Here is a 25252-nt window from a genome sequence, read left to right as displayed (position 1 = left end):
CTATAGGGGTTGAAGGAAAAACCATTAGCCTGGATGTGGAGGTGGTTGATGCCCCTCTAGACTACAACCTTCTTTTGGGTCGCAGTTGGTCTTACGCTATGACAACGGTCGTGTCATCGGTCTTCAGAGTTATAAAGTTTCCACATAATGGTAAGATCGTGACGATAGACCAGCTGGCATACTTTTCATCCGACCCAGCCTCTTCAGAGAGTATCTAGCATGTCGGTAAAATGACTATCCCTTACAAGGATGTTGGTGTAGGATTAGTTAAAGATTTCGGTTTACTGGGAACTTTTCCTTTTCCTTCGATCAACGCAGACCCTTCATTCGCATCCATTCATATGATTACTTCAGACACTGTTATTTACGATGATCCTTGGATTGTCCCATCTGAATCTGAGATAGACTCATTCGGTAATGCAATGCCTTTGAGTCCATATGAAATTGCTTATGAGGCCGTGCAGTCTTTTTCCGACTCCAGTTCAACCCAATTCGACCAAATGAATGTGGTCCATGAGGAATCACTTTTCACATCAACCTCAGAACGGATAACATTTCCTGAAGTCGTGTCATCTAATGAACAACTTCGCGAAATCCTAAGTGTAGACGATCTACCATGGGAAGATCTTCATCATAGATCTTCATTTTTACTTGAGAGTGATGACTTTGAAAATGATTTTTCATCAATTTTTACCGCTGAATATGTCAAGGACGCTCAGAATCCCACAAAACATCTTGATTCAGAGTTGAATTTGGGAAATATTTCCCAAACTATTGCCATCGACATTTCAGTCAAAACCGGAGTTATTGAAAACATTCATATAGGCGCCTCGTGTACAGATAACGAAATTCAAACATACAAGGTCCTATTTCAAGAATTCCGCGACGTGTTTGTCTGGTCCTATGAGGAAATGCCAGGAATTGATCCCTCCATTGTTGTTCATGAAATCAAGACCTACCCGGACAGTAAACCCGTTCGGCAACGTCTGCGTCAGATACACCCTAGGAAAGTGGCTACGATTAAAGCAGAAGTCGAGAAGCTGTTGAAAGCAGGTTTCATTTATCCGATCCCGTTAACGGATTGGGTATCGAATATTGTTCCGGTTAACAAGAAACAAGGAACAATAAGAATATGTATCGATTATAGGGATATAAATCGTGATTGTCCAAAAGACAACTATCCCACGCCCTATATCGATCAAATAATTGATGATTGTGCTGACAGTGAAATATTTTCCTTTATGGACGGTTTTTCTAGTTACAACCAAATTAATATTCTACCTACCGATCAACCAAAAACGGCTTTCATTTTTCCTTGGGGGACATTTGCTTACTGCAAATTACCTTTCGGACTTAAGAATGCCGGAGCCACTTTCCAACGGGCAATGTCTTACGCGTTTCACGACATCAAGCACATTGTGCAACCGTATCTCGATGATTTGCCTGCTCATTCTTTACATCGAGCTGATCACCTTGTCCACTTACATGCTATTTTTATGAGGTGTCAGCATTATCGAATTCGGTTGAACCCACACAAATGTGTCTTCTGCATAGAAGTGGGACGATTTCTAGGATTTGTCGTTTCAAAATCCGGTATCCGCGTCGATCCCTCAAAGGTCGAAGCTATCATCAAATTGCCTCCTCCTTCGAGTTTGCGCCAACTCCAAAGTTTGCAAGGGAAGTAAAACTTTTTACGTCGATTCATTCCTAACTACGCCGAGGTTACAAAGGGTTTCACCCAGTTGTTGAAACAAAATGCTCAATTTTCTTGGGATGAGATAGCTCAGAAATCTTTTGATGCACTTAAGCACGCGTTGACCCATGCACCGTTGCTGCATCCTCCCAACTACAACCAGGACTACTTTTTGTATCTCGCCGCCTCCCACTCCACCATTGGAATGGTCTTAGTTCAGGAAGATGAATTCGGAACGGAACATGTGATATATTATCTTAGTAGGACGTTAAATCCCACTGAGCTAAAATATTCGCATGTGGAGAAATTGGCCCTGGCAGCTGTTCAGGCGGTCGAGCGTTTTCGTCATTACATTCTTCTCCGTAAAACTACAGCGATTTCGGATTGCAACCCTATGATCTATATTTTAACAAAACAATTGCTAGGGGGCAAGTACTCCAAATGGGTTGTTATCCTGCAGGAGTTCGATTTGGAGTTCGAGAAGTCCAAGTCTAAGAAATCCTTAGTTTTTGCGGAATTGATGTGTGACTTCCCGCGTGCTGACACGGAAACTGTGGCAGAGGAATCGATTGCGGATGAATCTCTGTTTCTTATCAGCACTTTAGATCCGTGGTATGGGGATATAATCGTCTATCTCCAAACCCAATCCTTTCGGCCCGAAGCTTCAAAGTCGGAACGCTGGAAAATTCGATTCCAGTCCCAACAATACAGAATTATTGGAGATACTCTTTATCGTCGTGGGACGGACTTGGTTTTTCGTCGTTGCTTAACTCATGAAGAGGCAGAAAGGGTTTTGAATGACTATCATTCTGGAGCGTGCGGCGGTCATATGTCTGGGTATGCCACAGCTTAGAAGGTGTTGCGTGCTGGCTATTTCTGGCCGTCCATGTTTAAAGATTGTATCATTGCGGTCCGAAAATGCCACAAATGTCAAGTGTTTGATCGCAAGATGCGCGCACCACCTGCTCCTCTCCACCCTATAATTGTCGTTGGTCCTTTTGCTAAATGGGGTATCGACTTTATTACATGTAACCCTCACTCGGCCGGGGGCATGCGTATATCATCCTTGCGGTTGGTTATTTTACTAAGTGGGCCGAGGCGATGCCTACATTCGAGGCAAGCGGCAAGACAGCAGCGATTTTCGTATTCAATCATATTATTGCTAGGTTTGGTGTCCCACAAGCGATAATCACTGACCATGGGCGCCATTTTCGAAATATTATGATGACAGAACTTACAAGCCAGCTTGGCTTACGACATGATAGTTCTAGGCCTTATTATCCTCAAGCAAATGGTCTGGTTGAATCCATCAACAAAGTTCTAGTTATCATGATTCGACGAATCATTGGTATTCATTGGTCGAATTGGCACAACATGTTATTTTCAGTGCTTTGGGCGTATCGAACCTCAGTAAAAACATCAACAGGGTTCACTCCTTTCCAACTAGTTTATGGTTTGGAAGCAGTGTTGCCCATTGAATGCGAAATCCCATCACTTCAAATGGCTATCAAATTACTCCCAGCTACTTCCGAAGAGGAGAAGCGTCTGTTATACTTAGCTAAATTAGATGAGACTCGACGAGATGCTGCTTTAGCAATCGAGACTCACGCAAAAAGGATGAAAGCTCAGTATGATCGTAACATGACACCTCGTAATTTTTCGGAAGGAGACCTAGTGCTATTATATGATCAAGCTAACGATAAATTAGGTGCTGGAAAATTCGTTCCCATGTGGCATGGGCCCTACATTGTCAAGCGAAAGCTAGCAAAAGGGGCCTATGAGCTGGTAGATTTTGATGGGGACTCTTTGGGTAAGCCCAGAAATGGACTTTACCTAAAGAGGTATTATGCTTAAATGATGAGTATGGAGATTTAGTTAGTTCTAGTTAGGTTAATTTTCTTTCTAGCTGGTATGTTTGCTTAGTTTAAGACTGTGTGCTTAGTTTAAAGAGTGTGTTCTTCGTCGTTATTCTGGCTTATCTTGGTTTTACACTTGATATTGTAGATGTCGACGCCTCTCCAAACGTACATTGGATTTGCTGATGGTGCTTGTCGTAGTACACAGAATATCTCTTCCGCAGCTTGGGTTATCTATTCGCCCTCTGACGAGTTAGTTTCTATGCATGGGGTGAGCCTCGATCAAACAACAAACAACATTGTAGAATACAGTGCAGTGATTGAACTATTATCTGAATCTATTTCATTTGGGATTCGGAGTTTGATAGTGAGGTTAGATTCTGAACTCGTTGTATTACAACTTAATAGAGTCTATGCCATTAGAAATCCAGTGTTATTAAGATTGTTTTTGAGGGTGCGTCTCTTGGAACGTGAATTTGATTACATTGAATATCAGCATATTCCAAGGTCTTTAAATACATTAGCAGATGCAATGGCGTCTCGAATGTTAAATAGACATTTGTAACGATCATAAATGTAAATTTATAAACATTTCATCACACATGTTTAACAAAATAAGCCGGTAATAATGATATATATATAGATAGGAGTGTGTCAAAAATATACATCGTCTTCGATCATAGGTTGAAAAACACCTTATGATCGGCAAAAAATGATAAGTACAAAAAACCAAAAATGTCGCATGTGTCTACAAAAGTGACTAGCCAATCACTGGTGGTGCTCTCTATACGAGACCACTGCCCGCGCTACCCTACACAGGAACCTCCTGAAAGGTCCTGGGACTGCGACCACGTAGCGCTGAAGTCGGATAGGAATGTCATCTATAGTGGTCTCTGGTATACCCACCGTCAGACGCTCTACATCCTATTCCAGCTCGGCTAAGGTCTCTGCAGCCGCATCCTGTGGGGCCGGTGCTGGTACAGCTGGTACTCTTCTCTCAAAAGCCCGGAGATTGGCCGGATGCCATGGACCAACATCTGCATTTTGAAAATTTGTGTTGTCAGTTTTAAGACGATATATAAAAAACAAAAAAATAGATAATTTAAAAAAAAAACTTGTGAAAAATGAAATACCTCTGTCGTCCCATTGTTCTCCCTGTGGAAGAACCATGTCCGGATCATTGCGAAAATCCATTCCGGCATAAGGAAAATCCTGAATCGCAAAGACCTGGCCCTCCAGCCAGTGAAAGTAACCATCAAGAAATCGAACAACTGCTGCTCCCTCATCAGGATGCTGGGCCATTACCGCAACCCATCTCGTCAACTTAGGCTCCCGAGGAGCCCCAACTGGAACTGTAAGATGTTGGGGGATCAGCATTGGAACTCTCTCTAGGGCAAAGCTCGCAACTAAAGGCCCATATCCAAAGGTCTTCAGTTTTCCGTTCTTTGCCCTGGTTAGTTGGCCCTTCATATTGGCCAACACAGCATTGCACCAGTTGAAAATGCTGCCTCAGAAGCAATCTATAGCCATCCGCATTTGGGAACCAGTGGCTATGTGCAAAGCGGCAACGCCGCAAAGTCTGGTAACTGTAAAGGCAATTACCATAAGTTCAGGTTGGGATATGTACTTGATTTCTATCCCCTTCTCCTGGTTTTGATTGTTGCACCACTCTAGCCGGAGACTAGCAAGGGATTGGCCACCCGGCCTAGTCCCGAATAGAGAGAGTTGCTCGCCCCTGTTAGGCAAGCCAGTGAGAAAGTATATGTCGGAGGACTCTATCTCGAGCTAGTTTTCTCCGATGTAAAAACATTGATCCTGAATATTCCACCTTTCAACCAGCCACTCTAAGAATGGCACCTGGGCCCTCATGCCAGGTATGGCCCAATACTTGTAGAGACCGCATGCCTTTAACGCATCAATAGAAGGCTGATGAATTATTGCGGCCAAATCAACGTCTTCGTGTTCTCTTTCATGCCAATCTAGCATGGTGAGTGACCTACACACCAAAAAACAATGATTAGAATTAATTAAACAAAATTTGGTTGGTTAAATTTGGGGTTTGGGGTTTGAAAATCCGCGTTTCGCGGGGTACGCACCCCGCGTTCAGGAAACAGAGCGGCGGTACGCAGCTGTCCTGAAGGTGGGCTGCGTACTCCGACCTTTTTCCCATATACGAAAAAGTCGGGGTACGCAGGTCGCCCATGGGGCACCTGCGTCCCCCGAAAGGCGGACTTTAAAACCTAAAACCCTCTAAAAAATCAAACTAGAACTTGAAATGAAATTCTAAATGGATGAAATTGAAGAGGAGGATGTTGTGAAATACCTGAAAGAGACGGCGCTCGATTCTGACGGTCGAATTCTCCGCAAAGTCCACGGGAAGTTTTCTTGTCAAAAGACCTTTTTCTCAACCTCAACAATAAAATGGTAAAAATGACATGGTAAAAAGTCTTTTTATAGGTTTTTTGGATGAATGAATGCTAAGTTTGTTTATTTTTCACCATGAAAGGATATTTTTCAATGTATTTTTGCCCATCTTAAACAGGTATGAGTAATGTGTTGTTTTTGTGCAGAACAAAAGGACTTTAGGGTAAAATCATCATTTTTTATGAACCAAGACATCAAAGTCATCTTTTAAGCCCTTTTCTGACTCCTAAAAAATGAAAAGATTTCCGAGCGTTTCTTTTACACTCGTTAAAATGGAATTAAAAGACGGTCCCCTTATAGCTCTTTTCTGAACGTAAAAACAGGAAAAGATTGTCGGGTTTTTGTCATTTCAAACTCGATACGGAAATAAAACGACGTGTCCTTGATCGCTTTTTACTTTTCAGGTCAAAGACACTAATCATGAAAGTACTCCTTGGTCGCAAGATCAAGCGGTTCTCTCAAGTATTATTTTATACTTTTTCGGGCTTGGGAGACACAAATTTACGAAAAAGTTCACCTTGGAGTCTTCTTTAGTTTTTTCAGACTCTCTAAAATTGAAAAACATCGAGTTTCTCCTATACTGGACTCGTTAAAATTTCACAATAAAGGGCCTGTTCGATTACAAACAGGAACGGACCACTCCTTCTTAGGGTCCGAATCTAAACTAAGTTGGACTCATCCGAAGGATGAGCTTATAATCAAGCATATGTTATCCTCCTCAAGCTTGTAAAAAATAAAGAGGTACTTGCCAGAAATGGTGGGGGAAAAAGAGAAGAATGAACCGATTTTTTATCCTTTGTTACAGAAGAACCTTAACACCGCTCTTGAACACGACACTTTCCGTTCACCTGGGTTGGGAAATCCTTTGCCTTAAAGTTGATCAAACCATTTTGAAAGTCTTCAACCGTTTTTGGGTATTAACTTTGGGTCAATCGTCATCAAGCCATCTATCGTGTCGTTATGTGTTCAAGAGGTCTCTGCAAATAAACCATTCATATGCAAAGTACTTGTCATCCATTTGACCATCCCTGAGTCAGTCCTTACAGCAACATTTCTTCAACTTGAACAATGATTTCGTGTTGTGGGCTTCCCTGCAACGGCTCGCTTTCTATCGACATCAACACATTATCTAGAAAGATGACTTAGAAATCGCCAGTACCTTGAAGTCTGCATGCATCAATGGCAGGTTTCTCGCCTTTGACGACAATTTACATCATTGACTTTCGATCAAAGGATTCCATGACGTGTTCGACATCAACTCATTCATTCACATTTCATGGATTGTACTGGGTACTTTGAGAACCATTGACATTAATGGTGGTCTCTCTCACACTTGTTAACGGTTTACATCATTGACTGGTAATCAAGTGGTTTCTACCATGCTCGACATCAACTCATTTATTCGCATGGATAGAATCGTACCAATTCGGGAAGTAGAAATGAAGACCCTGGATCTAGTTTCCACCATCCAGGCTGCGAGGAGTTTTGTATTCATTATACAGTAGACTAATCATAAACAGATGGTTGCGTCCATACTGTGTCTACGAAAGCCTATGATTGTGATGTACTGCAAAATCATTCTTGTATCAGAGCAGTAGTTAGATTGTTAGTTAAAGTTTTCAATCTGAGTATGGGAATGCTTACCTCAGCGATGATATCATCTTATATATGTATTTTGTGTTGAATATTTGCAGGTTCTGACTGGGTCCTCTGCAAGATACTCCTTGAAATGATAAAGTACTTCACCCTTCCTAGATCATAAAAACCCTAATCTACTACAGGCTTCGCACTTTAGGGGGCAATCTGTTACACTAAAAAATGTCACCATGACTATTTACAGTTAGTATGGCTCCATCCACTGTCATACTATCCTCCTTAGCAAGTCTCATGCCTCTGCTCTTCATGTCAAACTTCAAGAAGAAGAGAAAAGTCATTAAAAGTCAATTATCTCTGGTACGCAGTTTCTCTTAGCCTTACCTGCGTGTACGCAACCCAAGTTCACAATACCTGCGTACTTGTACGCTTTGTATGTAAAGGGGTGGGTGCGTACTCCTGTAAAGGTCAAAAGGCGCAAGTTTCACTCCAAAAAAGTTACTTGTGGTCATTTCTAGAGTCTTCTAGAAGCTTGTTTGACGTGTATGAAGCGCCTCCAGATGGTTCATGTATCCCTACCAAAGAGGAACTTATCCCATCAATAGGGGAGCTATCCCATCCAAAGAGGGGCTTATCCCATTGATGGTGGACCTGAATAACTTCCTCTAGAGCACTATAAATATAGGCATTGGGCCAAAGGGGGAGGAGGTTGAAAGCTAAACATTCCTAAGGGTAGATGCTGCTGGAATTAGGACTTCCTTGTAGAAGCTTGTGAGGAGAGATTACCATCTTTACTTGTTTCCATTGGGAGGTGGGTGAGCTGATCAGAGTAAGGGAGAACTCTTGTGGACCCTGGGAGGAGCTTGCACAACACCAAGGCTCAGGTTGTAATGGTTCCTTTTGTTACCTTTTAATACAAATTAGTCCATTCTTCTCAACAATTTGTTATTTATGAGTTGTTTCATATACTCCTTGGTCTATATGTTAAATATGTTTTATTTTATGTGATATTCAGGTGCTATTTAATCATTTGATTGTTAGTGAATGCAGGTTTCGAAGGGAAGGAGGAGCTCATCCGGATCAACGAAGCTGGACTACTGCAACAACGTTGGATTACAGGTAGGATCTAAACACTTGATTTCTCATATTGTAAAAGCATATTTAGGGAAGGATTGCTCTTATTTGTCTTGTTTGTCATTAGAAAGTCTTAGGCTTTCTAGGAAGTTCGGTTGTGTGCGCACTAACGACTCTTTCCGCGTGACAAAGCCCTAACTCCTTATATCCCGACCTCGTTGGGGACATGCAAAGAAAAACAGAGAAAATGTAGACCACTCTGATACCACTGATCTGGATTTAAACAGGAACGCAACAAAATACAGAGATAACCAGCTAGGGCGATGGTAGCTTATCTCTGAGAAGAGACGTGCGGCTACATGCCTCTGAACTGTTCTAAAACTGTTTTACAATGAGGCTCGAAGGCCTATTTATTGTTGGGAAACAATGGAAAACCCTTCACATCCCAAAACCTAACCCTAGAAGATGAAACACCAAATTGTGGGCCCCGTTTGGGTAAATTGGTACATCAATTTCCCGGGGTCGTAACTTTGGCATACGATCTCCGTTTGGCGCGTACAATAACTTGTTAGAAAGATCTATCCGAGTACTACCACTTTGGGAGGCAACATGGCTCCATGAGCCATGTTGCCCTAGATTCCCAAAAAAACGTCGTTTAGGGCCTCAAAACGGCTCCGGAAGTTCAGGACCTGAAAAACTTCTAAAAATAGTAAACTGTGCTGCAATTTTGGAAACTGAAAAGACTGAAAGAGATAGTTGTGGGGGTCCAAATGGGATAGGTGGGTGGCCACCAACATCCACCTGGATCAAAGAATCTTCTGGCACAGATAATGACGTCGACAGAAAGAGACAACACATTGTTCGGTTGCTGGCTGCTAATAGCCAGATTGGAGGTTTGATTGGAAAAGGTGGAAATAACATTCAGAAGTTGAGAAGTGAATCGGGGGCGCAAATTCAGATACGGCCAAAAGATGAGTTGCCAGGCTGTGCTTTTAGTTTTGGTGAAGTCGTTGTCATATCTGGAGATGCAACCGCTGTCAAGAAAGCACTGTATGCAGTTTCAGCTTTTCTGTATAAACACCCACCTAAGGAGCAAATTCCTTGGACTGATATTTTATCTGCAACGAACCCAACTTCACTCGTTCCTTCTGGTGTGCCTGCATTATTTACTCCGCCAAATTATGTTCCACAACGAGATTCACTGTTTGCTCATCACAGTTCAGGTGCTCCAAGAGTAAATGGTACTTATGCCTCCGGCCATTTACCAGCACTGGGAGGATATGGAAGTGAAGCTCGAAGTTCAATATGGCCTCTTACTTATAACCCTGCTCTTCCCATTGCTCCAAAATCTGGGAATTCTGCTGTTGAGAAAAGTCGGGAGGAGTTTTGTATTCGAATAGTATGCCCAAATGATAAAATTGGAGGTGTGATTGGTAAGGGCGGCAATATCATCAAAAGCATGAGGAAAGATACAGGAGCAAGTATTAAGGTTGAAGACGCACAATCAGATTCAGATGAACGTGTAATTGTAGTTTCTTCAACAGAGTTGGCTAATGATGGTGTTTCACCTACGCTTGAGGCAGTCCTCCAATTGCAAGGAAAGACTAGTAGTGACAATGACAATGATGGTGGTGGCATTTGTACAAGGCTTCTTGTTCCGTCAAAGCACATTGGTTGCCTTCTTGGTAAAGGTGGCAACATCATCAGTGAGATGCGGAAGCACAGTGGAGCAAATATTCGCATATTTCGCAAAGAGGAGCGACCAAAATGTGCCTCCCAAAATGAGGAGCTCGTTCAGGTTACTGGAGACCCCAGTGTTGCTAGAGATGCACTCATCCAAATTACAAAAAGGCTGAGGGAAAATATTTTCAAAGAGATGCTGGATGGTGCTAGCAACATTGACACTTTGCTTCCTTTATATAGTCTATCTGTGCCTAGTGCCATTCCTTTTTCATCGAACTATGGGACAAGGCAATATGATACAGGATTTCCAAGGGGAACCAGGTAGACCAGCTGTAAGATATTTCTTAAATTTGAAAAAGATATACCAAATTTAATATTTTTATACTATAATAAATTTTATTTTTAATAAAATTAATGCAGTCATAAATTAAATATTTAATATGGATAGATATCAAAATATTAATTTCACAATATATTTTACATTCATTATATTAATATTGATTATAAATGAATTTATATATGAGTTAAATATATATACGTTTAAAAAATTATAATTTCATTTAGCTCTTATCTTATTATGGAAATTCAAAGTCTTTAAATAGATTTTGTTATAGTATTATAAGCTAATACTATAACTTATTAATACTAATTTTTAGATAAATCTCAATAGTGAATTTGTGACAGCTATTAAAAATATTTTAGAATATTCAATGTAGATTTAATCCATACCATCTACATTTTTATTAGCATTTTTAAGTCATCATTTTTTTATGATTTGGTTTAATATTAACAATTTTCTAAGTATATCCATAGGTTTATTAATTTAAAAATTATTAGTAATTCTGCCAATATACATTAACGTTATGCTAATTTAGTACACTTCCACGGTAGCCACTAGTTTCATAAATAGTTAAATAATGCACATGATACCAAAAATATTTTTTTACATTTGTGAAATCATACACATCATTAAAAACTATGAACAATGTTAATATCAACCACTCTTTTAAGGTGAAAGCCACTAGAGGGAGAGGCAATCCTTCTTATAGGGAAATAGTTTTGAATGGAAGTGCAATGGGCAAGAAAAATACCTCAAACCTTAATTCTTTTAGAGGCATTTTTAAGAGTTGGATCGATAACAACAAGAAAATGAAGGTTGGGTAGTTGTTTGCTAAAAGCAGTTGTAGATCACAAATATGAAGTTTGATCTACTCAGATTGGGGAGATTATAGAATACATGCATAATCATGCACTCAGGAAAATTCTTTGGTATCTAGCCCATGAAAAAATCCTTATCCCATTGGATCTAGATCAAATGGAAACCAAAAGGTTAGATCAAGTTCGAGCTTAGTGTTAGAGGATCTTTTTTCTTTCATATTTGCAAATTTGGAAGATTGAGATTGTGTTTTTGAAAACGACCCATACTTCTTTAACATTGTTAGATTGTACCTTTGGTGGTGGATGAAGGGATTTAACTTAAAATGAGATTTCACCACACGACCAGTACAAATCCACATGTACTCATCACCATGAGAATTTCGAGAGGAAGAAAGACTGGTGGGAATTGGAAATACTCGTGGGAAATATGTTAAATCATTTGGGGCCACAATGCAATGGCAATGAATGTCATATGCTTGGATATTCATATATATGAATATATTGGAGCCTTTGCTAGAACCTATTGATATGTATTTCCAAGAATATCTATGGAAACAAATAAATGATTATGAACACATTTCTTTTAGATGTAGAATATGTCATGACCACGGGCATTTATATCGATATTGTCCAATGGTAAGAAACCTGAAACCTTAGAAAAGGCATTGAGTCGGGCAGGAAATGGGTTCACGGTGGTGGAACGAATAAGAAGAACTCAAAAGCAACCACCTCAGCACCAAACTATAGTGGAAAGAAGAGAAGTTGTAAGGAACAAGTTGGATCCACTTGTGGCATTGAATAACATTAATAACCCTAGCCCAAACCAATTGATAGATGTGGTAATGTGTGAGATGACAGATCCTTCCATAATACTTGCCAACAAAAGCCATGGAGAGACTATGTTAGAAATATTGAGAGGGGGGTGAATCCATATTTCACTCAGAATTGGTTAATCAATAATTTTCAGAGCATTAGTAGTAAATCAAAAATAAGAATTGAGATCACACACCACAACAGAAGTACGCGATAAATTTTTAGGTGGAAACCCTTATGAGAGAAAAACCACCGAATTCTTTTATATTGTAATTTATAAGTAAAAAAATTCTCATTTCTAATCTCCAACTTCTTAGTACTCTAAAAAAAATTTATCAGGAAGATCCAACTCCCAAAAGGATGTTGCAACACCCTAATTTACCAACTCGAACTAGAAGGACGATCTAACTCCCTTATTTTATTGGCTCCAACTTTCCCTGGCATTACCATGCTACTATGAAGTATTTTCAAGCTCCAACCTGAAGGAGACTTCACTCTCCTACCTTGCACCACCTAACCACCATGAAATTATAAAATAGTGAATTGAATTATGGGATTTCGTAGCAGGGATAATGACCCACTTACAAGGATATTCAACAAAACTTCTTTTACTGTTGATGAATGATATAGATGATGCAATGGCGTGTCACACTTAAAAAAAAATATCTCTTACTTTAATGAAACTCAACCACAACCAAACTCAAGAATGTAGATATAGCTTAGATGTAAAACATCCTCTTATCAAGAAAACACTTTGCAATCAAATCAAACCTAAAGTATGCTGAAGCAAAGAATCCCACTAATGTACCTAAACATGTCCTTGAGCTGGTATCAAATGTGTCACTAATTCTTGGAGATGTCTACCACTGATCTAAGCTTTGATAGTCCTTCTCTATCTTGTTGTCAACACTATGACCTTGATTCCAAACAACTAATGTTGATCCTTTTATATAGGATTTCTACAGTAGGTGAAGCATTTTAATGACTAATAATTTAGGTATTTTATACATCCAATGAGGCCTTTAGGGAGCCTTACTTCATTTGGTCAAAAAGAGAATGACCCTAACAAATCCTTACCTTCAATGTTAAAAAATGTGACACATGGAAATAAGTCACAAGTAGCTAACTTGATGAATAATTTCAAGCTATTCCCATGCAAAAATATTTAGTTTATACCTCAAATTTCAGTCCTTGAAGTATGCCTTTGTATTCAGTGAAAGACTTCTTCAAATAGACTCAGATTAGGTCTATTGTTTTTATCACAATGAATCTTTAATAATATTGCTTCACTTAGCCTTTCGAATAAGCTCAGATCAAATGTGTTTATCATGTAGTGTGATTTAGGAATATAATCCTTTGATCTTACTATGGTCAATATGCAAGGAAACTCAGGAGACAGGCCTCAAGCGAGCTCTTAGATGGGAAACTAGTCCTTTGTTTTTAACCTCAAGTTGAAACAAACCTTTGCAAATGATCAAAGAATGCTTCGGGGTTGTCTCATGTTAGGACGAGAATATTTGACACATAATTCTGAACTAAATGACAAACCTTGCCGCATATATTCAATAAGAGATTCCATATGAATATTTGAGATTAGGCCTCAATTTATATTTCCAAAAGCAGTTTGAATAAACAAGGAGAAGAGGTTATGATTGCAAACACATATAGCTACAAAGGGAGAACTTATCATAGTCTGAAATTTCTCACAGAAAGGTGCATCAAATAATCCCAAGAGTTCCCTTCCATAGGGGTTGAATATCCTCAACAACCAGCCCTAGATTCATCCATAAAAACTTCAGGAAAGGGCTCAGTATCCCACACAAAATCCTCAGAAGAGAACATATATTTACCCTAGAATTGTTATACTTGTTTGTCAAAAGAGGGAAAAGTAAGATTGAAATGATTAAAAAATAAAAAAAATAACATTTGTAAAAAATACAAACAATTAACCTACCTTCTTCAGGTTTTCAAGACTACACAAGGCCGCAGAACTTCATAAAAAATAAGAGATTGAGTTATGTCCTTTGGAGAGAAAATTAGGCATTAATTTATACATGTCATGGAGGCTTCTAGGAGGGGCAAGCTAAATTGCATTAGACATTTTATGTTTTGGAGCCCAAAACCCCAAAATCGTTTAGAACAAATTTAATTCAATTATTCAATCCTTAATAAAATCCCTTTTTAACTTTTACAAGGATAGACCCATTTAGTGTTAATTTTCTTGAATAAAAGAAATAGCTTGTAGCGTCTCCTTTGGGGTTTGTTAACTAGTGAATGGGACTCCAATATTTAAGGAAGCATATATCCTCAACTGTAAGGAGTTATAGGACATACCACCTGTCATTATAATCAACATGATGAGGACCCTCAAATGAAGGTGATCCTGACCTTAAATACCATGATATTCCTTGTAAGTTATGTCATCAAAAGTGGGGCTTATTTTTGCTTTTGCTTGGGTAAATAAATGACAACCAAATTTCAACAATCTCCCCCTTTTTCATTGATGATAACACATGTACTCTTGTTGCGATCACTTCTCCCCCTAATTTTGTAACAACCCTAGGTTAAAAATCCATGTAATAAAGTTACTAAAGGAAAAATAATAACCAAGGTCATGGGACACATATTCTAAGTTGAATGTTAGGCACAAAACATATTGAAAGAGATCACTTGTGACTAATTAATGACTATGGAAATTGGCAAAGGCAATGGAAAAAGATTTGGAAATGCACAAGGCATTTATTGGCATTTTATTTATGAAATTAATGGAAAATATGAAAAGGAAGCAGAAAGGTCACATGTTGCACGGGAGGAGGAAATTGAAGGAAAATAATCGAAAATGAAGAAAATAGAGACCTCATTAATAGAAAGGCTTATGAGGATCGATACATAGTTTTTTGTCAGTGTTAGCTTTTCTCAGTTCAGTCTTTGACACTCTCATTATATTCTCTCTCTCATACTCTTATACACTTAGTGTTTCCTTGGAGCACTCTTGGAAGAGTGTGGCATACGAAGGATTTGAAGCAAGAAGTAAAGGAAAAGTAGGAAAGTGCAAGAGGACAGGGGGATCAACAACTACAACAGGTTTTTCTTACATGTATCGAGTTGCATGTATGATTTCCTTGCTAGTTTTGGCATGCATGGCACATGCATGTGGTTTTTTGGTTTTGGTCTATCATTGGCATGGAGGATTTCCTGGATTGACAGTGGTTTTTCTTAACCTTGCCATTTCCTGGATAGTCATGGTCTTGTGGGTTTGATATTTGTTTTCTAGTTCGTACTCATGATCCTTTAGCTGTGGGTTGAGTTATTAGTTCCTGGAGCCTTGATTGGACAAACACTCTAGAAGCCCTGTAATTGCTTGGGTTGAGTTACTAGTCCTGGAAGCGTTGGTTGGAAAAATGCTCTCGAGCCCTTGGTGGGTTGAGTTACTAGTCCTGGAAGCCTTGGTTTGAAAAATACTCTAGAGCTTGATGGTAGTTGTGGTTTGAGTTACTAGTCCTGGAAGATAGGTTGAAACAAACTCTCTAGAGGCTTGGATAGCTTGGATAGAGACCTGTCTCGTGATGGTTAGTGATGTCCGACCGTGAGGTGGAATCACTGGTTGAGGGTTGAGGTGGTTTGGCCTCAGGAACTCATGGGTTTGATTTTGATTGGTTATTCCATGAGATCCCACATTCATGCTTGGAATATGCCACAGGGGTGATTGGCTCAAAGAGAGATTTGGTTTAGCCTAATCTATGGTCGGGTGGTACATGGAAGTCCCTGACTTGGTTGGATTTGCATATGTTAATAAGATCCATTTTCCTTTTATGATTTGTGTGTAAATGTATTTGTTATTATATGTCTTTGATGGTTTTTCTATTGTTGTTATTTATATGGTTATATGCTAGTTATAAGTATGGTTTTATGACAGTATTGAGTTACAAATCTCATCATGTTTTGGTTAGTAGATGAAATGTTAATGAATGAATGACCTAAAATATGATAATGCAACTAATTTGAGAGGGCGTCAGACTTTTTTAATGATTCTCATATAAGTATGAGGTCCATATGTTCAAATGTGTTTTTATGGCCTGTATGTTACATGTTCATGATGTGTTTGATGAAATTCCTGTCATGGTTCGGATGAGTTAAGTCATATCCTTATTTAAGTTTTTCATTAGTGGAATTTGCTTCTTATTATTTACCATTTATGATAATTTCATCAAGTTCTGGGTAGAGGCCTAAGTCATAGCCCTGGAAAGGTGGCTCATAATTCGGGGTTGTTGGCATAGAATTGCTTGAAAAATATTGCAGTCGTGTGGAGGGCTTGTTGTGGGAGTGACTGAAGGGTTTCAGTGACATGGAGGGATTTTCATGGGAGAGACTCGGGGTCTAGTTCATCCAAAAGGAAAGTTAATTGAATTTTTGGGAACCAGGAGTGGTTGGTTATCCTCTAGAGTTCATGTAGCTCCTGCAGAAGGTTAGTTTGGTTTTGGTTTGTTGATTCCACTTCCTTAACTGTACTTGGGGAGTTGAATCATGTCATAGTAACTCTTCGTCACATGTTTACTCTAGTGGACTGGTTAGCTTGGGTAAAGTTTGGAGGAGGGTGCTATAGAGTGGTATGAGAGCACGGTTCAACCCTTGGACTAGATGGGTGGGATGTGCTTGTCGTGCATACATGTCGGTTACATATGTGTTTATTATGACTCTGATTTATGTGAACGTTATGTATGAATGGTGGTGTTCATTATTACAGTTGCGTTGTCATGTGGAAGTGGATGATTTTCTTGTTTTTGTGTGTTTGTTGTGAATGCATGTCAGTGTCTATATGTTATTATGCATGCATTATCATGGTTATGGTTTTTGAGCACGAGGTCATGGTATGTAGTCGGTATTCTCATGCATGGTAATTCGATGATGATTGTGATGATGTTTATATACTGGCATGATTATGTTTATACATGTATTGTGTTAATCTCGTTGACCTTGCAAATGAGATATCCTCCCCCAAACTATACTGAGGTATGTTGGTTATGTTTATGTTTTGGTTTAGCTGACATGATATACTTGCAGGAAGAAGAATATCAAATATTATTAGAAAAATGGTAGACTATAGTTCACTATACTCTCCCTATATATCATATGAGAAGCATGGTGATGGGTACTCCCCTGACATAGCAAACACTTTGAGAATTTTGAAGGAAAAAATAAGGAGTTGCAAAGAAGATAATGACATAATCATTTAGTCATGAGAGAGACTTTCCAGGGTATAGGAGAAATAAGCAAAGGTTATGCAGTCATCCTTCAGAGCTTGTCATACTTGTAGATACAGGGACCACTTAGGATCAGTCATGGATAGGAGGATAAGACTAATGGAGCATATGGTAGTAGGTCTTATGGGGGGGCATAGGTTGGATAGAGATTACATAGTTAGAGATGACAGGTTATTAGATCTACTTGTTAGATGAGGTAGTGGACATGTGATTTACTATAGTTATGGTTCAGACAGGTACCATGGTCATCATTGCTATCATCCTTACAAGAGGAGTGACAGGGGATATTTCGAGATGAGTTCAAGAAATCCAAGCCACCTATATTTGATGGATAAATGAAGAAGTCACAAGATGTAGAAGCATGGTTACTTTGGATGAATAAGTTCTTCAGATTGCATGATTACTTAGAGAACATGAAGGCCAGAATAGATGCATTCAATATTAAAGGTAAAGCATATATTTGGTGGGAAGATGTAAAGAATGTCAGAGGATTTAACATGGAGTGAGTTTGAGAGAATTTTTAGGAAGAATTATTTATCAGAGAGATACTATGAGTTGAAGATCGGATCCATGACTGATGAGGAGTACATTAGCAGATTCTTGGAGTTGTTGAGGTATGTTCCCTATCTGAAGGAGGAGAAAGCAAAGATTCAAAGATTCATCAATAGGTCTCCTGTATCATTCAAAGACATGATTAAGTTTGATGAGCCTAGATTATTAGAGGAAGCCATCGGAAAGCTAAACCATTGCTATGAAGAATCATAACATAGATGTGAAACTAAGCAAGATTGGAAAGGTAATAAGAGGAATGTAGGAAAATGGGATAAGAAGCATACACAAGTGAACAAGACCTTAGGACAAAGGTAACAAAGATAATAAAACACCTCCTAATAAGATCAATGCATTTGAAAAAGGGCAGGGATTTCAGTTTGAGATGGACGGTAAGCTTTGTGATTAGTTTATTTTTATTGGCCCCACATCTAATTATAGTTATGTTAATACTGAATTGGTGGATAAGTGTGGTTTGAATAAAAAGGTCCATGCAGAGTCTTGTTTAGTGCAATTGGCTACATGCACTAACAAGAGAGTTTATCACTGGGAAAGACCTTGTGCATTTGAGTTGAATGGTATGCATACATTAGCACATTTCAATTTTCTTCCATTGGGATCATACATTATGTTGTGTTGATTTTTGTAGCTTAGGAGGTAATCCAAGCCTTGAGGATCTAGGGCTTGGAGGAAGGAGCTCCACAAGTGGCCTTGTGGGATTGAAACCCAAGCTTGGGGTGTTTCACCAATCAATGTTTGGGTCAAAACCATGAGAGATTAGACATGTGATGGATGGAGATGATAAGGACATTGAGATGAATCCAACACAATGAAAATCATTGAACGACGACATGTGTGTAGAGAAGGGCTTCTACAACAGATGATGGGCAATCCTCCTAGCCCATGTTCATTATGGGAGATGGACATCTTGCAGTGATAGGTGGAAGCCCTCCATGCCATATGTTGGTTTTCGTCGGAGTAACGTAGGAAGACCGTAGTGGGCTGAAGTCCTTGAGTAGCTGAGGAGCAGTAGAGGCTAGTTGAGATTTTCTCACAAGTGGAGCTATGAACAAATCGATAAGAGTATCGATGTGTTGATGCATTGATGGATGAACAATAAACGAGTGAGCATATTAAAGAGTTGAGATTCAGTGGCTAGATGGACTTGGAGCATTGATAGAGGTAGGAGCTGCATATTGGGAGCTAAAGGACCAGGAAGTTATAGTGTATGACCAAGAGGAGTTGAGAGAGCGTGGTTCAGCAACCAGATGATCAGTGTATCTTGTATGGGCAGATTGGTTTTCTATGGATTGCCACCATGCCCTAGTTTTGTGTCTTGTATCAGTGGATGTATGACGATGCTTCTCCTTAGTATAGGAGCCCTAGCTTGTTGTATTATATGTTTATTACTATAATGATGTTGGGTTGAAAATTATAAAAAATTGTCCATATTTTGTGCACTTGTAGATTTACTTATGTTATTTTCCACTGTGCAAATTAATATTGTCATGACTCTTGGTTTGGTAGCGTCAGAGATTTAATATTATATCCCAGAAACCAAGGTCATGGAAAAAAAACATGGTATCAAAGTGTGTCTGAGCTACTTTCAGGGACAATGAATTAGAGTATGCATGAAGAAGTAACTTAGAGGGAGTTGTGGGTGTCTAGATCATGGAGGAGAGGGTTCAACTGAAGACATGGAGATGTGTTCTTGAGAGGTTACATGGAGAGATGGTCTAGGAGTTATGGTCGATCAGTGGTGAACCTGGTACACTTTAGTATGTTTTGTGGTGGTTTACAGATGGTGGGATTCCTTGTCTTGTCATGGAAGGTTAGGATAGCTCGAGGGTTTCCTTGGCATGCACAAGATCAGGTTGATCGAGATGGATTCGTGTGACGAACTATAGATTAGCAGGCTAGAGTCTTCACCGGAGCGTGATGTTGCATATCTGAGATTGGAGGGATTTGTACGATTGGTATTTGATCCAGGAGGATAATTTCTTATAGGACTGAGCCAATGGAGATTGTGTAGGCTTAGAGGGAGTCTAGCCTTAGAGGGAGAAACCCTATGGAGGTTTGGGATCTTCAAGTTCGGATGTGATGAGGTAGAGGAACTACCTAGGTTGTTGGGTTCATTCTATAGAGTATGTTGAAGTGATGGACACTAGATGGACTAGTGTCGTTGGATGATGATGGTTACTTCATAGTCTTGGAATTGCCTCCCTCACTAAGAGGGAGTGTTTATTTTTGTAGCTTTGGAGGTAATCCAAGCCTTGATGATTGAGGCTTTGGAGGAAGGAGCTCCACAAGTGCCATTGTGGGCTTCAAACCCAAGCCTAGGGTTTTGCACCCATTGATGTTAGGGTCAAAACCATGATGAGATTGGACATGTAATGGATGAATATGATAGATGATTTTGAGATGAATCTAATGCAATGAAAATCATCAAAACCTGACATGTGTGTGGAGAAAGACTTATACAACATATGATGGGTAGTCCTCCTAGCTCGTGTTCATTGTGGGAGATGAACATCTTGTAGTCATAGGTGGTGGCCCTTAGTTCCCTATGTTTTTCTTCATCAAAGAACTGAAGGAAGACCATAGTGGGTTGAAGTCTCTGAGTAGCTGAGGAACAACAGTGGGTAGTTGAGAGTTATTCACAAGTGGTGTTGTGAAAAACTCGACAGGAGTCTCGATGTGTTGATGCATTGTTGGACAAACAATCAACTAGCGAGTAGACTCGAGAATCAATATTAATTGTCTAGAATGACTTGAAGCATTGACAAAGGTAGGAGTTGTAGATTGGGAGTCGAAGGACCAGGCAGGTACAGGGTACGACTGAGAGGAGCTGAGACAGTGCGCTACATCAGCCAGATGGTCAGTGTATCTTGTATGGGTAGATTGGTTTTTGATGGACTTACACCAAGCCCTATTTTTGTGTCTTGTATCAGTGGATGTACGAGGGCTATTATCCCTGATACGAGAGCCCTAGACTGTTGTATTATATGTTTATTAATATAATGAAGTTGGGTTGAAAATTGTAAAAAGTTTTCCATATTTTGTGCACTAGCATATTTACTATTGTTTATATTCCATTGTGCAAAGTGGTATCATTATGAATCTTCGTTGGGTAGTTTTAGATATTTAAGGTTCTATCCCAAACACCAAGGTCATGGAAAGACAACATGGTATCACAACATGTCTGATCTACTTTGCAGTATAGTGAATCAGAGTGTGCATAGTGAAGCAACTTAGAGGGAGTTGTGGGTGTCTAAATCATGGAGAAGGGGGTTTAGTTGAATACATGGAGATGTGGTATTGTTAAGTTACATGGAGAGATGGGTTGGGAGTTGGATTGGTGGTGAACATAGTACACTTCAATATGTTGTGTGGTGGTTTATAGATTTTGGGCTTCCTTTATCTTGTCATGGATGGTTGGGATAACTCAAGGGTTTCCTTGGCATGGATGAGATCAGGTTGATGAAGATGGCTTCATGTGATGGACTACATATTGGCAGGTTAGAGTCTTCATCAGATCATGATGTTACATGTCTGAGATTAGAGGGATTTTCATGACTGGTAGATCTAGGAGGATGAGTGGTTGCAGGATTGAGCCAGTGGAGATTATGTAGGCTCAAAGAGAATATAGCCTTAGAGGTAGAAACCCTGTGGAGGTTTGCGATCTTCAGGTTCAGATGTGATGAGGTAGAGGCACTATTGAGGTTTTCAGGTTCATTCTACAAAGTATGCTACAGTGATGGACACCAAATGGGCTAATGTCGTCGTATGACGATGGTTTCCTAGTATTCTAAGTACCACCCTTACTAAGAGGGAGTGTTGATTTTGTAGCTTAGTGGTTCTGGGAAAACTAGTGTTCATAAAAAATGCCAGCCCTCTAGGTTTGGCAGCTACCCTAGAAACAACAGTTTAAAGAAATTCAACATTTTCCTCTATGTGCAACAGATAAGAGAAAGATAATGGAACCAACCTGGAACTTAAACTTAATCCCTTGCTTGATCTCTCTCCCCTTTGACAGATCCTACAACTCCTCCCTGTACTAAACACACTTGGAGAGAACCTGCACAAGTACAAAAATAAATAACCGTCAAAGCATCATGATCGATTACAACATAAACATTACAGAATCAGATATATAATGAACAAATGATAACATTAACAAATGATAACATTCACAATTGCACAATCATATGGAAGAAAACTTGAAGAACTTTATTAATAGAAAGGAGAATTACAACCCAGTTTTCTAATCCAGCATCATCCTCCCAGCTTCATTCCTTCTTCACCTCATGAAATAGCAAGATAACACCAACAATACAATGCTCTTTCCTTAATAACAAACTATCAGCACTTACTTGCAATTCACAACATTCCAACCTCTAGATCTCTTGGATAAGGGATCCATTTATAAATGTGTGCAAGGATGTGAGTCATCCATGGGGTTTGATTAGTGTCATTCCACTTGTTACAATTGGTTCCAAAAGAGAAGGGATTGGAGATTTCTTAGATCCCTTATTCATCCTCGGGCGAATTCAGAGAGGTAAGTGGCAGAGGAGAAGTTTTTAGAAGATTCCATGAGCAACCACCTAGCAAACTGTCTCATACATTTGTCCATCCTTTCCCATCGCACCCTATAGAAGGCATAAAGAATATGAATCACACCCTGGTAGTGTACCACTTAGTATACATCGCACTTTGCCAGTGGAGTAGTCAGGATGGTTCAATTTAGGCAATTTCTGGATGGTTTCTCAGATGGAACTTTTGGGGAATGATGTATTTAGATTATTATGTTCCTTTAGGGTATGAAACAATTATTTTAGTGGTTGATGAGCCCTAATACATAGACATATAAGTTTGGGGTTGATGTGCCCAAATATGTCTATACCCGTTTCCCCCTAAAGCATGAGGTTGTAAATATTCATGTCGGGTAAAATGCTTTATCATGAGGATCCAAAGTTTTGAACTGGAAGGTGACCTGCATAAGTTACAATACAATACATCATCATAAAATAATTTCATGATTTAGCTGAGGGAGGCATTCCCATGCTCAACTTTATAAATTTCATTTCATGTACATAGATCAAATAGTCGTTTGCAGATACAGACTGGTGATTCTTCAGATATAGAGTAATCATCCATGGGTAGGATGACCATCTGTGCAGAGCCTTTGTACATTTGATGTTTTTATATCCATAAATATATCATAGCCTGGATGGATGAAACTAGATCCAGGGTCTTCAAACTTGTTCAATCTTCGCTCGATGTACAAGTCAATCCATGTGAAGAGATATTCTGAAGTTGAACATGGAAAGACATCGCCTGATTACTAGCCAATGATGTGAGATATTAACAGACGCGAGAGAAATCATTGATAATGATAATGACCCTCAAGTTACTACAATAAAATTCACGTGGTGTGAAGATATGATCCGATGTCGAACACTACGTAAAATCTTTTGGTCGAAGGCCATTGATGCCAACCTGTCGGTGGAAGTGAGAAACTTGTCATTGATGTATGCAAGCTTCAAAGCATTGAAAGGGTTGCTTCTAAGTCAACTTCTTGGATAATGAGCTGATGTCGACAAGAAGCAACTCGTCGTAGGAGGGCCTTGATGTATCCCACATCTACGACACGAAACGAAGCAAATGATTTCTAGAGGTGAAAATGAACTGACGACAAAAGGTTCAAGAATGGTGGTCATGAAAAAATGAAGGTTGGAGGTATTGCATTATATGAGACATTAACTAGATGGTGATTTCTCAACTGAATGACTTCTCTTGAACATGTCGGCAACACTGAGATGAATTGGTAGTGTTAACCCCAAAATATGGATGGTATGAAAGACCAATGGTGAGATAACCGGTGAACGGAATAACCCAACTCAATAATGGAGATGAAGTGAAAGTGTCATGTTCAAGAGTGACTTTCTACCATAAATTCTTCAAGTTTTTTTCCCTTTTACCCCAGTCATTGCTGACCAATACCTCTTTATTTTTGTCAATCTTGAGGAGGATAACATATGCTTGTTCTATAATTCACCCTTCGGGCAAACCTATCGCTATTTATTATTTTAACGAGTATAGCGACAATGAAACTCGATCTCGTCTAGATGGACAAGTTTGTCGCTATTGTTTTAACGAGTTTAACGACAAGGATAACTCAGTACTTTTCATGTTTAGAGAGTTTGAAAAGGGATGAAAAGAAAACTCCATAAGTTCTTTTCCATAAAATAATCCCTCAGGTCCGAAAAAGGATAAAATAATACAAGAGGGATGACATTTCCAATACTTTAACGAGCTGGAAAAGGCAAGGGCTTGACAATCTTTTCATATTTAACAAGTTTGAAAAGGGTTTAAAGAGGACTCTATTTTGAGGAATGAGTGGTGTCTAGTGTAGCAAGTAGTTCCGGTGATGTTGGAACTTCTCAAAACATGTTGATTTATGTGAAGAGGTTGGATAATAAGACCACTCATTGCAACTGTTCCTCAAAATGGGTGAAATAACCAAGTGAAAGCGTATGGTCAGCCAAAGAGATGGTGGTGATGAGATGAAAACAACCAAGGCTCAAAAGGTTGATAGAATGGCAATCACAAGGGTTAAAAAATTGAAAATGGGTTCATTTTTAGAAAAGCTTGAACCATAGGGAACTATGGTTGGATTTAGTTTCATGTTTACACAAGCTTGAAATGAAAAAAACTATGCTTGGATTTAGTTTCATTTTTACACAATCTCGAAATGACAAAACTATGCTTGAAAATAAAATTAAAAATGGGTTCATTTTTAGACAAGCTTGAACCATGGGAAACTATGCTTGGATTCAGTTTCATTTTTACACAAGCTTGAAACGAAAAAACAATGCTTGAATTCAATTTCATTTTTACACAAGCTCGAAATGACAAAACTATGCTTGAAAATAAAATTGAAAATGGGTTCATTTTTAGAGAAGCTTGAACCATGGGAAACTATGCTTGGATTCAGTTTCATTTTTACACAAGCTTGAAACGAAAAACTATGCTTGAAAAATGGTTTGCATGCCCCCAGCAGGATGAAAAGGACAGTTTCTTGTAACTAGATGGAAGTCACTGTGGTGAGGCAGGACGGTTATCCAACACCTCTTTGGTTTTGTCCA

At 39.2% G+C, this 25252-nt stretch overlaps 1 protein-coding gene across 1 annotated transcript in view; it reads left to right on the top strand.

Annotated features, from left to right (window-relative positions):
• Positions 1–10648, top strand: part of LOC149207059 (KH domain-containing protein At4g18375-like) — a 28955-nt gene extending 18307 nt beyond the window's left edge. The window contains exon 3 of the mRNA XM_089397908.1: positions 9450–10648. Within this exon, the coding sequence (XP_089254034.1) occupies positions 9450–10648 (1199 nt within the window). The remainder of the gene's footprint in view (positions 1–9449) is intronic.
• Positions 10649–25252: the final 14604 nt, after the last annotated feature.

Source organism: Pinus tabuliformis, chromosome 1_2 (genome assembly GCF_031772625.1).
Source record: "Pinus tabuliformis cultivar Carrire ecotype Pingquan chromosome 1_2, CPIR1, whole genome shotgun sequence".
NCBI classification, from domain to species: Eukaryota; Viridiplantae; Streptophyta; class Pinopsida; order Pinales; family Pinaceae; genus Pinus; species Pinus tabuliformis.
This window is presented reverse-complemented; position numbering and strand designations above follow the sequence as displayed.